The sequence below is a fragment of the Parus major genome, chromosome 4 (genome assembly GCF_001522545.3).
Source record: "Parus major isolate Abel chromosome 4, Parus_major1.1, whole genome shotgun sequence".
Taxonomy (NCBI): Eukaryota; Metazoa; Chordata; class Aves; order Passeriformes; family Paridae; genus Parus; species Parus major.
In genome coordinates, this window is record NC_031771.1 from 2,650,613 (window position 1) to 2,668,024 (window position 17,412).

The 17,412-nt window shown below is 48.8% G+C and overlaps 1 protein-coding gene across 1 annotated transcript in view; it reads left to right on the plus strand.

Moving 5' to 3' along the window:
• The window catches only part of FRAS1 (Fraser extracellular matrix complex subunit 1), an 88,106-nt gene extending 70,708 nt beyond the window's left edge, over positions 1-17,398 (plus strand). The window contains exons 28-46 of the mRNA XM_015623634.2: positions 1,032-1,346; positions 3,719-3,872; positions 5,612-5,790; positions 7,089-7,205; positions 9,057-9,171; positions 9,632-9,769; positions 9,961-9,993; positions 10,625-10,756; positions 11,034-11,159; positions 11,525-11,772; positions 12,958-13,106; positions 13,345-13,507; positions 14,220-14,355; positions 14,663-14,859; positions 15,204-15,357; positions 15,679-15,942; positions 16,059-16,247; positions 16,636-16,755; positions 17,166-17,398. Coding sequence (XP_015479120.1) covers positions 1,032-1,346; positions 3,719-3,872; positions 5,612-5,790; positions 7,089-7,205; positions 9,057-9,171; positions 9,632-9,769; positions 9,961-9,993; positions 10,625-10,756; positions 11,034-11,159; positions 11,525-11,772; positions 12,958-13,106; positions 13,345-13,507; positions 14,220-14,355; positions 14,663-14,859; positions 15,204-15,357; positions 15,679-15,942; positions 16,059-16,247; positions 16,636-16,755; positions 17,166-17,398 — 3,162 coding nt within the window. The remainder of the gene's footprint in view (positions 1-1,031; positions 1,347-3,718; positions 3,873-5,611; positions 5,791-7,088; positions 7,206-9,056; positions 9,172-9,631; positions 9,770-9,960; positions 9,994-10,624; positions 10,757-11,033; positions 11,160-11,524; positions 11,773-12,957; positions 13,107-13,344; positions 13,508-14,219; positions 14,356-14,662; positions 14,860-15,203; positions 15,358-15,678; positions 15,943-16,058; positions 16,248-16,635; positions 16,756-17,165) is intronic.
• The last annotated feature ends 14 nt before the right edge of the window (positions 17,399-17,412 follow it).

Sequence of the window (17,412 nt, forward strand, 5' to 3'; positions counted from 1 at the left end):
TTACAAACAGAGACCTTCAAGTGCAAAAGAGAATCTGCTGCACTTAAGGCCCATTTGCATCCTCAGAGGAGCACCAAATGACTAGACAGAACTCTTCTGGTGCTGGCTCCTTCCTGCCTACAAGCCTGGCTCAGCCTCCACCCTCAGCACAAGTAATTTATATTCCATATTAGTCATTCCCAGAACTTCTGGAAATTAGAAACGCTCTGGTTTGTCCTTTAGAATAAGACAAACTGTGGGTTTTGATCCTGCCGTGTGTATATTGATTCTGGCTGGTGCTGAGATCTTGGCTCAGCCTAATCTCTTGTTTACCTCAGCAGGAGGTTCACCTAAGTTAGAGCTGCAGTCACTGCCCCAGAATACATAAGTGAGGTTTAATGATAGGAATTTTGCCTGATGATCCCTAATAACCCTGGGAATTGGTGCACAGGTGAGGTGGCAGCAGTTGGCTCCCTGATGGATGTTCCCAGGGCTTTGACTTGGTCTCTGCGGGACCGCCTCCCTCCCGAGGCAGCGCATTACCCTTGGCAAATGATGTTTGTTGGGATCAATAGAGACTGCAGATTGAAACTTTCATGATGACAAAGAACTGGAGAACTAATTTAAACCAGCAGAAATATGGCCTCTAGCAGATCTTTGGTATAAGTTGAGTAAGGCTGTGGGGAGTGTTGGAAATGAAATAAATACTGATGATGGAGACACCCAGTTTTGCTGTCATCTCAAAAGGCTAATGAGGATCAGCTAATCACATGCTTCCTATATAAATGTCCTAAGTTTTTGCCTTTCCTAAGCCTAATGTGGCATGAAAATCTCCTTTTAATGGCACTAAGTCTGTTTAAATGCTAAATATTATAAGATCTGCCCATTGGGGGGAAAAGGTGTGGAGAGTGATTCTCTGCTGCTAAGAAACAGGAGATTTCCAGGTGTGAAGTGAGCTGATGTCCTTATCCCCAAACTTTTAATTCCATCCTTTGATCGTGATCCTGTCTCCCAGGTTCACCAGATGCCTCAGAGCTGCTTTTGTGTTCCAGGCCCCGTACGTGTTCAGGAACGAGCCCCTCCTTGTCGGCAGGGGGGAAACGGGGACGGTATCGGAGCTGGTGCTTGGTGTGGGGGACAGTGACAATCCTCAGGATGTGGTGCTGATGGTTCTGGAGCCTCCACGCCATGGGAGGCTGCTGGGGCCCTCTGGGGACCCCGCCACCTTCCGCCTGGCTGACCTGGCGGGCGGGCGGCTGCGCTACGCCCACGACGGCTCCGACAGCCGGCAGGACACGGCTCTTCTGCAAGTGAGCGACGGGTACCACTTCCAGAACATCCTGCTGCACATCAGGATTGCTCCCAAGGTATGTGCCAGCACATAAACCCTGGCAGGCAGATTGAGAGCGTGGAGAAGTGTGGCTCTGTCCCTGAGGTGTCACTAATCCCGAGTAAGCAGCCGGAGAAAGGAGTGGATGGGTTGGGTTTTGGAGGTCGCCCGAATTTTTGGTTTGCAGCAGCTCGAGTCGTGCAGCTTTGATGATTCAAAGTCCACAGTTCTTTGATAAAAAGTAATAAACTGTAATAAGAAGAGAAGGAGAAAAAAGCTGGAGATATCTTCATTCCTTATTCATGTGAAAGAGTAACAAAAAGCAGAGCTGTCATTAGAGCTGCCGGTAGAGAAGGTCACAGTTTGCAGTCTTTTATGTAGAGATGTGACACAGTGTCTTGGAGTTCCCTGGGAAGGAGTTAGGAGGAGATGACACTGCCCCTCGTTTGCCCTCTCTGCTGAGTCAGATGTCTTTCACAGCCACTTGGGCATGAGAATTTGAAGGGAGCATGGTGAGCACTCCATGCATCCATGGAGTTCCACACACTGAGGCACTGATCCCATTTGGACCCTGCAGGTTCTCCTAGAGCTACGGTAGTAATTAATGTTAATTAGCACAGTGACTCACACAGCGCTCTGGGGATGAAAAAGGAATTGCTTTCAAGGCTGGTGCTGTTATTAGACTCCTGGAATGAGAGGAGCTCTGCCTGTGGTTTCTTCACCCAGACCGCTTCCATGGCTCTAAGGAGCCTGTATAGGATCACAAGGACTGTGAAAATGCTTGGACACCACTCTGTGTTCTTTGTAACGCCTTTTTCCCCCCACTGTTGATTAAGCTGGTTCTTGTAAATGCCAGTGAGGGTGAATTGCTGAGAGTAGTTTTTTAATTACCCTGTTTCGGCCTCCCTTGTCTCTCCTTATCGTTCCACGTTTCTCTGTGCAGCACTTGGCTCCAGAGGAGAACGAAGGTGGTGACAGAGGTGAGAGCAGGGCAGCTTTCAGGGCTTTTTCCAGTCCCTTTGGTTGCTCATGGCTGCTTTTCCCATCCAGACCCTTTGCTGGAGCTGTTGCAGTCTGAAACAGGGACATGGAAGCCTTTCTTTTCTGCGAGGCCAGGGGAAACACAGGAAAAAAAGGCAAAAGATGTTTATTTTTGGGGTACCCCAGACCTCTAGAGATCCAGCTAAGGGAGGTCTCCAAGGTATTTGCAAGGCAGCTGACCTTGCCTTGCCTGGGAGCAGGTAGCTGGAGCATGGGCCAGGGAGTTTGTGAGCCTCCCTGAGCTCTCTGAAAATGCTTTTACTGTGCTGTGAATTCATTCATGTTAAATATGTTTTTAAAATAGATTTCCAAGTAAAAAGGGCTGTCTCATGAGTCTGTTCTTATTAACAAGCAGCATCAAAGCCATGTGGGAATGGCATCACAACATGCTGGGTGGGTTTGATGTGGCCAGTGAAGGAACATTCAGTCATTTAGTGACCTAAAAGCTGAAGGTTTCCATGTTTATAACAAACCCACAGTGCAAGTGGAGTACAAATTAGGTGGGTGCATGGCACACATGCCAAAAAGGAGGTGGGAAATCATCCTGTAATGGGGTTCCTTTTCACCAACATCCTTTTAGCCCTCTCTCCTGTCTCTGTGGCAGATCCAGAACACAGCAGTGAGTCATTTATCAGTTGGATTATGTGGAGTAGTAAATGAGGAGGAAGGATCTACCCTTAGATGGAGCAGTCAGGGGTTTGAATGATCACACAGTTCAGGGTGAACTGCAGCCACAGCCAGTTTCAAGGTGAATGTGCAGAAATCCAGAAAAGAAGTCACTTTTACAGCAGCAGGGGTTATAAGAAGGAGCCATGGCACGGAAGAGGTCATGGGGATTTTGGTGACCTGTCCAACAAAGCAAATTAGAGCCAAAAAAGAGCTGATACAATCCTTAAATGCCAGAGTAGTGGTACTGAAATAAATGGAAACTGTAGTGAAACTATTACTGCAATCCAGTGCTGACATTCACATTTCAGGGAGCTTAAACTAATATTAGATAAATATTCATTTGGGGAAAAAAAAAACAAAAAGCAACAGGAATAGTTTGAAGGTGAGGAGCCACTGAGTAACTAAAGATTTGGGTGGATGCTCAGAGGAATGAGGATGGTGGTAAAAGACAAAATTAAGGAGGGAGACTTGGGTCAGCAGCAGGAAATTAGGAATTAGAGGACAAGGTCAGTTCTCCAGTCTGAGAATTGGGTCTGAGGGATCACAACCATTTCTTCAAGCAGATAACCAGGGTGGAATGCATATGGAATTCCAGAATGCTCCCCTTGATCCTCTCTTCCCCCTTGCAAGTCTGTTTCTATCAGCAGGGTGTTGTTCACATTCCAGTTATCCTTTTTCCTGCTGTTCCCCTGCCTGCAGAGTGACAGGAGCCCCCGGCTGGTGACCAATTCCCTGGTCTGGGTGCCCCAGGGAGGAATGCTGCAGATCTCCAAGACAATCCTGCACGCCGAGCTGCCGGGTGCCCGTGACTCTGACATCACCTACACCATCTCCAAGGACCAGCCCAGACATGGTAAATCCCTCTGGAGTTCTGCTCTTCGAGAGCAGCGCCCTTCCACGCTGTTGTGTGCACCAGCAGTAGCATTTGGGGGAATATTTCCTTAGATTGGCACCCTGGGGGAATGTTGCTAACCTCATCTTTTCCCACTCCTAATGGCCATGTGAAGGAACAAAGCACTTCTGCCCTTCCTGATCATCTGTGTTTCTGTGGTGGTGGAATCCTGGCGTATTTACAGCCCTGGGAGAGCAGAATCCTACTGCCAAAAGATAATCCTCCTCGGTGAATGTCTGGTTTGAGGAGCACAGAGTAGTATCTACCTCTAGAAACTGCTGAGCAAAAGTTTACCTTGAAGAATTCCCTAAATTCCATACCATGGGATTTAATTTGTCCCAGAGGAAGGGGTTGCTGACTGAAACGGGAGTTGGTGATGTTTGGATCTGTAGATAATTCTTGTCCCCAAATTTCCTTTGAGAAGCTCTGAGCTGAGCTTTCACCAGCAGCCCCATGTGTAGGGAGGATCCTCTGGGCACAGCTTAAGGGGGAGTGTGGAAGGTTCTGGGATTTGTGACTGAGCTGCAAATGGAGAAAAACAGGATGAAAAAGAGGTGTCATGCAGAGGGTAACAAAATTAGGATAGAAAAGAAAAATGTTCTTTTCTTACTCAACATCACCGTTTTCCTCACAAAAACCATGTCTTGGAATATCACATTTTGCACTTGTGAGAAATGGTACCACATTTAATTTGCTGATGTGGGAAAATTAGAGGATCCCTCTAGCAACATCCATGCTTTTTTCTTTATTTTTTTTTTTCCTTTTGCTGTGAGGACAGGCTGGTTTCCATAACAGCTGCCAGCACCTGATGGAAACAGATAATGAGAGTTTTTCAGTTTAGAAGAGAAGTAATTAATTTGTATTCCCCTTTTAGTTTTCTGCAGATGAAGGTCTGTCTTCTCATTTTTAATAAGCATTTACATGAAAACAGGAATTTTTCCCTGAGGAGCTTGTCTCCTGCTGCCTAACCCTAACTAAAATTTATAGTTCTGTGTTTGTATCACCATAATTATTGCTGCTGTGATTAATTGCAGGAACATAAACAGGTTTGTAGCTGCAGGTGAGGAATAAGCAGCAGAAATCAATGCTCTCCAAAATTTTATCTAAAATACTGTTTTGCAGAAAGGGAGGGGAAAAAAATAAGAGAGACAGAAATGTGGGAAATTGATCCTGAATCCAGGAGGGCTTATCTGCCTAACTTAGTCTGTGACTAATGGGAAAGATATTCATGCCTATAGAAAATATAGAATTTGATTTTTAGGGGAACTCCCATGAGCAAAACCATAAGATCTGGAATGTAATTAGGGTACTGATAGAGGAATTTTAGCTCAGAGTTTGATGATGGAATGGAAGTGTGATACTGCATCTTGCTGAATTACTTCTGTTGTTGCTCCAACTTTCCAAGGGTGGAATGAAATGGGAAAGCTTAGGATGGATGTTTCACGTAACAGAGTGATGAATTATCAGCCAGCAGAATTATCAACCTGGTTAATGGAATTAATTAACAAGATTTCCCAATGTCACCGGCACGTCTCAATTTCTGCCGATGGCTTTGGGGAACTCTGCCGGTGTTTCTGTCACTTAACTCTGCATGGAAAAAAGCTCTGACTGGGTGGGAATTTGCCTTGGCTGCTCCTTAGTTGGTGCAAAGGCACCTCTTGCTCCCTGTGTTCTCCCAAGTTCCTCTTTGCTTTTCCCAGGGGAAGTGGTGCTGCTGGTCCCGATGCCGGCGGACGGCCCGGCAGGCTCCTGGCAGCTTTTACCTGATGGAAGAGCAGCCTCACCCACAACCTCCTTCACCCAGCAGGACATCAGCGATGGCATCGTGTGGTACAGGCACTCTGGAGCTGAAGTTGAGAGTGACTCCTTCCAATTCCAGGTATTCCTCACCGTGTCCTCTGAAACAGCACGTGGCAGTTCTCTGAGGTTACTCCGCTCGCGTCTTGTGAGCCCGAGTTTTAACAATAACACAGATGTGTGTGTGAATACACCATCCTCTCGTAAAACCTACAGTATTTACACCAAGTGAAAATACATTCCAAGTGCCTTTTGAAAAGTGGTGTGTTTTGTGAGCCCCAGAGCCACGCAACCCTTGGTTTCTAAGCTAATGATTTAATTTTGCTTCAGTGCCCTTTGTCTCGCAAACAGACCGAAAGGTAGAAATACTCCCCAGCAGCTGGGAAACTGAAATAAATCCCCACTCCCCACAGGTTTGAGAGCCATAAAATTCCTCAGACAGGTCCTTGCTGTTGGCTGGGAGGGTTTCAGAGCCTCCCTTAACTAAGCCTGCGTGAGCACTGGCACGCAGTGTTTGTTACATCTGGTTACAAGGCAGAAGCAATTACTGTAGCACGGGAGAGGCAATTAAGGTAATTTCTAAAGTAATTAACATAAGTGATAATGAGGAATTTGTGAGTTTCGGTGTTGAACAAGCTAATCTTTGGCTTAATTGCTGCATTCCTCTTATAGACTATGCATTTTGCATGAGTTGAGTGTTTGGGTTTAGTATCTGGGAGCAGCAGTAATTGTTCAGAGAGCTGGGAACACCTGGTCACATCAGGAGACAGTGGCACTCCTGTCCAAGTCTTGAACTTTGGGACATTTCAGGGCCAATGTGTTGTTTTCATCTGTTTTAGGACAGAGCAGGTGCAGCAAATGGCTAAAACGACATTGTTCCTTTCATCAGGACTTACTTTTTTATGCATTTTCTAAAAATTGAGCTTCAGGATGTCCATTCCCACTCAGAAAGTGCTCTGTGGAGTTCCAGAGCACACTGCCATCCCTACTAAAAGATGAAGCCATAACTGAGTCTATCAAAGAAGGGAGCTGAATTTTTTTGGGGTGCTTACTTCACCCCAGGATTGCTGGGAACATTTGCAGGTTCACCTCTAGGGAATGGTTCTGGAACTCTGAGTTTTTACCAGTTGAATAAAATTAGCATTATGTGTCTTGGCTGCAAGCTTGCAATTAGGAATTAGATACCTTTGACTTAATTTTTTGGTGCTAGAGTGGAAAATACTTATGAGTGTGTGAAACACAATTGCAGTTTACACTATTTATACTATTTATAATTACACTATCTTGGAAGCTGTTGGGATCACAGGGAGCCACTGCCAAGGGGCAGTGTGAAACTGGTTGAGAAATCACTTATCCATTCAAGTCATCTTTCCTTCCCAGGTGTCCAGCTCTGCCAGTCCACAAACCAGCTTGGAAAGCCACGTGTTCAACGTTGCTGTTCTGCCCCAGACACCCAAAGCCCCTCAGCTTTCCCTGGGCTCCTCTTTGCACATGGCTGTAAGTGATAACACCACACAGATGGCTGGAGTAGCAATGGGGAAAAACAGATGAGAGGAGTAACTTGGGTGGGGGTGCAGGAAATAGCCGTGAGAAGTTGAAGAACTCAGTGTTAAAAGTGATGAATGTACAGACTGGAAAGGAGAAGGAGAAAGAGATGCAAAATCAACGTTTTATAGAATTCTTACCCTTTCCTGGGAAGCCAGGAGGAATGGCAAGAGGGGAAAAACCGTGGCTTATGTGGGTAATGAGTGGATTTTACCAGTGGTTCCACCGTAAACTTGATCCAAACTGTGAGTCTGGGAATGACCATGTGGATGAGAGCGGTCTCTCCAAGGCGGTTCCTTCCCCGGCTGTGTCGATTGGAAAGAGATCTCGGAGTTTAAAGTCGGTTTTGTGGGCTCTCAGACTGTGGTGCAAGCCTTCCCTGTGTGTCCCCATCACGTGTGGGTGAAGTCCAGCTGTCCCCTCTCCTTCTCCTCTTCTGTGTGCCAGGCATGGGGCTGGGAAAGGCAAAGGAAGCCGTGGGAGAGCGATGAGTACAAAGTCCATGGCACAGCAGCCTTGTCAAGGTTTAAAATAGTGGTGACCTTTCCTGGGTGATAATGAAACATGGTCAGACTGCTGCTTGGAGCCATTTCTCTTCCTGCTCCTGACTTTTTGTTGTTGTCATTATTGACAAAATTGATGGGAGAGATGTCTGGTGGAGCCGCGCAGCACTGGGTTTTATAGCTAATTACTCCCCACAAAATTCAATAGGGCCATAAAACACCTTTTACCTCACCACCTGCGAGTCCCACCTTTGGGAGAGACAAATGGGCCTTGGAGGCAGCGAGGAAGAAACATAACCTTAAATCTTTCCGTCAAAAAATTGCACTTCCCCTGCCCCAGTGTGATTGAGTTCTGTTCATTTGTCTTCTGGCTCCTTCAGAATGAGACTTCTAAAGCTGAGAGGAAAGCACAATGTTTTGAGTCTTCCCATCCCTCTAGCCTTGACTTTGGCTTGTGCTGCTGAGAAAGGTCAAGGGAAATTCCATGACTCTTTTTGTTCAACTGGACACAGCATCTGTATTGGTTTTTCTTCAGTCCAGTTAACCTGCTTCCCCCATATGGGAAACCCTATATGGGTTACCCTATATGGGTAACCTTTCATCTTCCAAAGCAGATTATTTTAGTGCCCGTATCCTTCATTTAGCTTGTTCTCTCCCTGTTTTGCTTGAGATTATGAAATGAGCTGGATGCTTTTCATACCCAGCTGAGCTGTTTAATTTGGTGACTTCTGGGAGCTGCTAATTCTGCAGGATTAAGGTTTATGAACAAGTGGAAATCAACTGGTTTTGGGCACTTGAGTCTCTTCAAGCAGCCCTGTAATTCCTTTAACGCCCTGCCTGCCTTTGGCTCACGATAATCTTGTTATGGAAGGATCAGAGCAATTTTAGACAGGTTTAAAACAAAAGGGAAAGCTTTGGTTCCTCTATATTCCAACGGGAAGGGCTGAGTCATTTTCAGGCTTTCTTTTAAATGAGGATCCAGTCCAGCCACATCAGACTATATGAGAAAACCACACAGACAATGAATTACCTGTTCATCCAGGGAGTTCTCGATCCAGCTAGGTTTTCCTTCCTCTCTTTTGAATTGTTGCAGGCCAAAAGAAAAGCCTCACCCCCTGTGAGTGTGGAGGTCTTGCATCTCCAGGGGTCAGGGAGTCAGGCTCAGGTTTAAGGACTGGGCCTTCACATTTAAAGACTCTCATATTTAACTAGAGCAAAGCAAATTCTCTTTCAATGCATTTTTGGGTGAATCTTCCCATGTCTCTGGCCTTGATGCTCATGGTCTGATGTGTTTATTGAGGTGCTGGAGGACCGTGTGACAGTGATTGAGCCCCATCACCTCTCCTTTGTAGACCCGGAGATCCCCAGTGAGAAAATCCTGTACAACGTGACCGTGCCTCTCCTTCCTGGGCAAGGCAAGTGAACCTGTTGCTGCTTCATTAATTGCCATTTTTCTGAGCATATCTTCCTTCCTCAGAGTATCACTCCGTGGAGGCACCTGTGAATCCATTTGGCCTCTCTCCTTAGCTTTTAAACACCTTGTTCCTTAACTCCCATTTCTTTGGAAATTCATTCTTCCTGAATGTGCTGCAGAACTCAGACAGTTTTTGCTACTGTCTGAATAATACTGAATGTTGTGTCCCATGGCTTTCTGCTTCCCACCTCTCCTAGTGGGAGGTTATGTGAAGAAATGCTTCAGTGAGGGAATCCCTGTTTAATTTCTCTCGTCCCTAGAGCCCATCCTCGATGCACTTGCATCCGTACGGCTCATTCTGGAACGGGTACAAAGAAGTACCCAGGGAAAGCAAAGGAAGCTGTGGAATCAGATGGAGTAATGAAGCCCTCCTGGTAATGCTGGTGTCTCTGCATCCACAGGTATCGTGGAGCACAGGGACAGGCCTCTGTCCCCAGCCAGGTTCTTCACCCAGGCAGACATAAACCACGGCAGGATTGCTTATCGCCCGCCGACCGCCGCCCCGCACCTCAGGGAGATCATGGCCTTCTCCTTTGCAGGTGAGTTCCCCCCAGTGCTCCTTGCAGGGCTGGGACAGACAGCTGGACAGCTGCTGTTCCTCCTTGCTGAGGAAAGACTCCTGCCTTGCTAAACATCAGCGCTTGCCATCTCCAAAATCCTCCAAATCCACATCAGCGTGTGCTTTCCTGTCCTGACCGCAGTCACTCTGTGCTTGTGTTTCTCCCGCCAGGTCTCCCCAAGTCCGTGAACTTCCGATTCACAGGTATGTGAAACCACTTGCTCTTTCCTGGCCAGAGCAATTTTCATCCTTCTTCTGCCCTTCCCATTGCCTGTTACTCCTTGGGCTTTGTTCTGCTGCAGGCACACCTGTGGGCACTCGCTAGGAATTTCTGGAAATGCTTCTGCCTGGGGAATAACAGTTTGTCTAGTTCCCAGCAATGTTTTACAGAAGCTGAGCTGCAGCTTGCTAGAGACATCTTTTTCCAGTGGCTGCCTGGAATCAGTCCTAAAAGCCTGATTCATTCCTGTTGTCCCCCCAGTGAGAGCAAGGAGTTTTACACTCTCATTTTTTTTTTAATACAGCGTGGAGACATTTCTCTAATTAAATTCACACAGATAAGCTGCTTGCCTGTTTAACACATCCTTCTGTTCCCATGTGCTTTCTGGCTTCCACCAGCAAGAAGTCCATGTTCTGGGTTAGGGGCAGAGATAAATGCTCTTGGCCTGTGTGAAGTGTGTGTGTCTGACCACAGACAGAGGTGCAGCCTGGAAAGGTGTGGGAGATGAGTCAGGGATGTGGGATGGTGATTTTTGTAGAGACAGGTGAATTTCCCAGGTGAAGGGCCCCTGCAAACCCATCCCTGCACTCAGGCATGGTTTCTGTCTGTGCCTAGTGTCTGGTGGGGAACACACGACCCCGGAGATGGTGTTTGTCATCCACCTGCTCTCCGCCGAGCAGCAGCCTCCCGTCTTCCAGATCACAGCTCCGTTCCTGGAGGTCAGCCAGGGGGGCAGAGCCACCATCGGTGAGTGGGGGGTGTGGGGCAGGGTGTGGGGCTCAGCTCACTGCCAGGAGGCCCAGGTTCACTTGCACAGGGGTCACTTGAGGGCCACTCGAGGGGAGAATTCCCTGGTGCAACCTGAGCATCATCAGGGGACAAACTATTTCAGTGAAACCTGCAGCTCTTGGGCTAGGGCAGCTCTAGAATTATTTACTTTTCTTGTAATTCTTGTGAATTCTGACTGAATTAGGGAGTTTTTTGGCTCCATTCACACAAGCTGTGCTCTCTTTCCCTGGCACAGGGGTTCAGCTGGCTGTAAGTGACACAGACACAGCTCCTGAGGGGCTTTTCTTTGAGCTGGTGAAACCTCCCCGTCATGGCATTGTGCTCAAGTACAGCGCAGATGTGCAGGAGCTCATGAGAGCAGGTGAGTGGAGTAAGAGTTTCAGTGCAGGAGAGGGGTCAGCCTGGCTGGTTTAGCTGAGCAGGAGGAGACAGATGCCCCTGGCAGAAAAGGATGCATCCACAGGGAAGCTGTGAGCTCATGAAGCTTCTGGGAAGAAAAGGAAGGTTGCTGCTCTCCTTGAGAATCACGAGGAGTCGCTGTGTCCCTGGAGCTGGGGAGGTCACAGCTTTTCCTCTGCCCTGCCAGCTCCTTAATAAATGTCCTCATAACTCACAGGCCTGGCAGGATGGGATTAATTGCCAGTTTAGTTCTTGGTTAAGGTCGTTTGAGTTGGATTCCTGCTCTGAACAGAGCCTTTCTGACTGGTGTGTCTCCTCCCTGGGAAGGCGACACCTTCACCTACGAGGACGTCACTCGGAACGCTCTGCAGTACGTGCACGATGGCTCAGCAGCAGCAGAGGACAGCATGGAAGTGTCTGTCACCGACGGTGTCACCACAGTCACCACGCTGCTGAGGGTGGATGTGTCCCAGCTGGACACCCACGGCCCACAGCTGGCCCCAGGGTGCTTGCTGGCCGTCACCGTGGCCAGCAAAAGCTCTGTGACCCTCTCCCGACAGCACCTCGCTTACACGGTGGGTTTTCATCTGTTCCTGAACGCAGGGAATGCTGCCAGCCCCCCTTTCCTTATCCCACACACACCTCTCTGCTGTCAGCGTGGATTCTGGGTAGAGAGCTCAAGTTGTGACTGCTGCCAAGAAGGGGATAACACACTCTTTCATCCCACAGGGGTTTAGGGTTATCCCCATTTGACTGTAACAGAGGTGAACTGCCATGCTGAACATGAGAACCTAGTTAATCCCAGATGTTTCTATCAAACAGACTAATAAAGCACATGGATTTGCTAAGTGTTAATCCCTTGAAAATTTCAACCCCCTCATCCACCTTCCAGAATTGCCTGGTTCTTTTTCTGGGCAGGTTTGAAGGGGGAAGGATTTAACAACCCCGAGATGATGCTGCAGCATCTTGGTAACTCGGTCCCATGGCTTGTGTGCTGTGCAAGAGTTATCCTGCTGGTGACCTTCCCGAGAAAGCTCTGTACTCCTTGCAGATGATTTATCAACCTCCTGAGGGAGGAGAGATGGCAGTACAGGTGTGAGGCTGGAGAGATCTGAGCTGAGAGAAGCTGGCTGTCAGAGAGATGATGGGGAATTTTATGTTTTTTTCAAGGGATCAGTCTGGATTCAAGTCTGGAATCTGTCCTGTCCTCCTCTTAAGGATAAAGGCTGACAAGGGAGCTACTCAGGTTTAATCTGAGCAAGAGGACAGCTAGGGAAAAGAGGATTTCACTGCTGACCCATTTGCTCAGGATGTGTTGATTTCTGCTCTGGGTCTTATTTTTCAACCACCTAACAAAACTCTTCTAAGAAAGATGATGTCTGAGTTGTGATACCGTAGTGTGGTCGTACTTAATGTGGTTGAAAAGAGGCAAAATCAGCTTTTAGTTCAGTTTGAAGTACTTGGGAAACGAAAATACCAGGTTTATGTCTGGGAGACTGTGTTCATGTGATAAAAGGACATAGAGAAAGCCTTTCTGAGCTGAGAGAAAATAAAAATACGTTTTATGATGTATTTTGAAAATGTCAACCCTCTTGACTCTCTTCTCATCAGTAGAGCTTCATTTAATATTCATCTGTGGGTCTGACCCAGCTAGGCAGGTGTAATTCCCTATAAAATACTTATTTTTCCTTCCATTTTAGTGGAACAAAGCAATGGCTATTTTTGCCCTGTTTTCATTTGGTTTGCTTCTTCATGCTTAGGACAACAATTCTCCTGACTCAGAGATCAGAATCCAGTTGATATCTCTGCCAGCCTATGGAACCCTCCTAAGGATGTCAGGCTCCCACAGTGAAGAGCTTTCCAAGGTTTATAATTTCACCATGGAAGACATCAACAGCCAGAGGATCAGGTAGCAAAGAGCACTGTGCTCCTTCAAGCCACACCAGTTAAAAACTCTCAGTGGGCTTTTCCCCCCAGGGATCTCTGGGCTACTTAAAAGAATTCAGGGAATGAATTTGAAGGAGGGTTGGGAACTGAGACACCGCCTCTCTTCCAAGAGGATTGCACTCACTCGTAACTGCAGGGATGGGATGCATCTGCCTGGGGGTCAGGGAGACTCCCTGACTCCCTGTCTCCTGGTCCCACAGCTACTCCACCACGTTTGAGACCAGCAACCAGCCCGTTACCGACATCTTCCACTTCTCTGTGCTGGATGCAGACAACAACCGGCTGGACAGGCAGATGTTCACCATCACCATCACATCTGCCCTGGCACTGCCCGCACTCATCGTCTTCGCCGACCACGTCACTGTGAGTGGCTGCCCAGGACCCTGGGGATGGGCACAGGGACAGGAATGGCTGAGATGGGAGCAGCTGAACAGTTTTCCTGGACTGGGGGGGAGTCACTGAATTAAACGTAGTGCCGTGCAAAGGGTGAACGAATCTCTTGGAGGCCAGAGGAGGCTGACAGTCCATCTGCATCCCTGAACTTCATCTCTTAACATCTGTTCTAGTCAGGAGCTGCTTGTCCCTAGCTTGTCCCTTCTTGGTATCAGTGGAGCAAGTCAGATTTATCCCTACTGAATGTTTCACCCCCGATTTCACCAGTGTGTGCGCAAGAGATGAGCAGAAGACAAGTCTGGAGACACCTGGTGCTTTGGACTGACACAGAGTGTTTCACACTCCTTACCAAAGCCTTTTGAAGTTATCTCCCTCCTTTCCAGCTTTGCATTCCCCCTCCCTTGCCTTCCAAAAACTCTCCACAGCAAGAAATGTGCAGGTCTTGCCTTCTGAGAGGTCACCATGACTCTGCCTGTTCCCTTCCTGCCTTGATAAAGAGCTCACAGGTTCCTCTTGGAGGCCAGGCAGGCTTTGTTCTTCCCATCCCACCCCTCCTCCCTGCTGAATTCCCAATTCACAGACCTAGGGGAGGATGGGACAGCACTCCAGAGCCCAGACAAGCCTCTTCCAGGGAGTCAGCCTCATTCAGTAAGGATTTGTGTTGTCTGCTGTTGCTTTGCAGGTGGATGAGGGAGGCAGGGTCCTGCTGCTGGCTCATCACCACTTGACTGCTGATTATGATACTGCTGCCAGGGAGGACCTGAAGGTCACTGTGGTCACTCTGCCTGTGTATGGCTACATCGAAAACACCAGGACAGGTAAACTGCTTGGCTCTGCCTTCTTCCTCCTGGCTGTTTGTGCTCCTAAGAGGAACACATCTGTCACATGACACGGAGGGCATGGCTTGTGCTGCCTCGAAAACTGCGGCTTCCCCAGTGCCCACTCTAACACAGCACATGTTGCTTCCCTCAAAGGCCACAAGATGTGGGAAGTCAAGTTGTAGAAAGGAACCTCCCTCCTTCTGCAGCCTTCACAACGTGCCTTTCTTCCCCTCATCCTGCTGGGTTTATGTTGAGTTTATCAGCCACTTGAGCATCCTTTCACCAGCGAAATTCTGGTTTGCAGGCGAGAGCTTTGGCCCACGGAGTGAGTCTACAGGGACCACAGATGCCTCCTTTTCCCTTCAAGATGTCCTGGAGAACAGCATTTACTACTTCCAGAGCGTCCATGAAAGCATTGAGCCCACAGGTGATGTTTTCCGCTTCTATGTGAGTGATGGCTTCAGCCACTCAGAGGTGCAGAGCATCAACATCACAATCCAGGTATGCCGGCTGCCAGAGCCCTCTCCTCTCATGCAAACACTTCCAAGGGCAAGCTTTACTCCTTCCTTTTTCATATGTGGGAAGGAGATTAAAGGGAGGTTCCTTCCCCTAGCACAGGCACATAATTTAGGTCTGCTCCCCAAGGAGAGCTGTGCACTGCAGCCTGTTCACCAGGGCTTATTGCTCTGCTGTCTCCTTCCTCTTGGAAGCAGCCATGATGCTGGATAGATTTGGAGGGGCTGGTGATGCCAGCACCACTGCTGTCATTTGGGAGCCTGTGTTCCATGAGGGTGGGTCTTTCCCTGTGCTCATTTTCCTTTTTCTGGCTGCGTGCCTTTGTGCAGCGGCAGAACGACGAGCCCCCGAAGATGGTGCTGGAGCCTGTCCGCCTGCAGGAGGGCTCAGCCGTGGTTGTTACCAACGCCTCCCTCAGCCTGCAGGACTTGGACACCAGCAGCAGTGAGCTGGTCATCGTGGTGAGCCAAAGTCCTGAGCATGGTATGTCCTGACAGGCCAGGGGGTGAGGAACAGAGAGTCTTTCTGCGTCGGTGTCTGTCTGTCTGTCTTTTGCTGTGCACGTGTGTAAGAGCCCCTGGCATGTGGGATAAAGCACAGTTTGGAGCAGGACAGCCCTGTTCTCAGTGAGCTGTCCCTGGCTCTTTGCTGGAGAGCAGAAGGGGGCAGTGCCTGGGCTTCCCTGGGAAGTTCCCTGCTGTGTTCCCAGCTCCCTGCTGGCAGGTGCAGCACCCGAGCCAGGCAGGGTGTCGGGCGAAGGCTCCGTCCCCCGCAGGCTGTGCTGATCCCTCCGTTGTTTGCCAGGCCAGCTCCGCAGAAGGCAGAGCACGACAGAGGCTCTGGAGCAGGGACAAGTGCTGTCCAGAGGCTCCTCCTTCACCTACCAGGACGTTCTGGATGAGCTGATCGTTTACACTCGGAGCGGTGCCGCAGCACAGACGGACGAGTTTGGCTTCTCCCTCACGGATGGGCTCTACACACAGGCGGGGAGGCTGGAATTCTCCATGGAGCTGCCCAGGAAGCAGCCCCCCACGGTAGCTGTCAACAGGGACCTGCAGCTCCCAGCTGGTAAGGGGCCAGGGAGGAGAGAGGCATTGCTTGGTGCTGCTGGATGGTCCAGCCTAAAGCAGTCGCTTCGCTGGGCTGGCTGAAGCTGCTGGTGGGGTTTGCTTTCTCTGGTGTAGGCTCCGCAGCTCGGCTCACGGCTCAGCACCTGAAGGCAGCTGCTGCTCATTCAGGGGACACGGCCATCAGATTTGTCCTGAGGAGGGACCCCAGCAGGGGCCAGCTGCAGCTGACCACAGCTGATAGTCCAGTCCAGATCTCTGCCAAAGGACCCCTCCAAAGTTTCACCCAGGCCGATATAAACAAAGGTGAGTGCAGGGTTTGAGGCAGTCACAGCAAGTGTATAAACAAAGGCTGGTTTAGGTAGTCCCGTGAGGAGTAGGGAGTTGGACCTGATGATCCTTATGGGTCCCTTCCAGTTTGAGATATTCCATGATTCTGTGATTCTTTATGAGAGGGGGAGGGAAAGAAGTAAGAGCTGTTAGATTAGAGCAGGACCATGTATCATTAAACAGATGTTAAAACAGCTCTCTCAGCAGGAGAAAAAGAATAAAGAGAGAAAGTCGTGAAACCTGAATTCTGGAGCTCTGTCAAGCCCCAGGTGCCTCAGCTGATGGGGCCAGCCTGCTTCCAAAGTAAGAATTAGAAGTTGCAGCCTGTAATGAAGCATCTCTTTTCTGCTGTCCCTCTCTCCAGGGCATGTGGTGTACAGCCACAGGAAAGGGGATCCCGGCGGAAACTTCCCCTTCACCTTTGATGTGATGGATGCAGATGGCAACAAACTGATGGACCAGGTTTTTTACATCCATGTCATAGGTAAAAAGTAGTTATGCTTTCTTTGGTGCAGAGCTCAGGGCTGCTCCCAGATTCCATCTGCACTCTCCACTGCAAGGTGAAATGTAATTCTTGAGACTCGGTTTTGATGCGCCGTCAATTCCAAGGCCTTTGAAGTGAGGGGCACGGGGAGATTTTGCAGATTTTGTAAGGGTTCATTCTTTGGCTTCTGACAAACTCAGTGAAAAGGTAGAAAAATTCCCCTTAATATCTTCCACATTCTGTTGAGATTGTCTATAAGACATTATAATGTTATCAACCCTGATCAATGGCAAGGCCTAAAGTTCCTGTTTTGGAATTATCAAAACATTTGTGCATGAATTTTGTTTTCTTACACAAGTACCCACGGGAAGAAGCATCTCCTAACTCAGCTTTGTGTTTAACCCTTGCAGAGGACAGATTTCCCCCCTCCATCATCACTAACAAGGGACTGGTGTTGGATGAGAACTCAGCAAAGACAATCACAACCCTCCAGCTCTCGGCCACTGACCAGGACAGCGAAGCCTCCCAGCTCCAGTTCAAGGTCACCCGGCAGCCACAGCTGGGGCATCTGGAGCACGTGGCTTCCCCAGGTGAGCTGGGAGGTGTTGGGCCCTCACAGCAGCAAAATGCTGAAGGCTTTTGAGCCCTAAACATTCA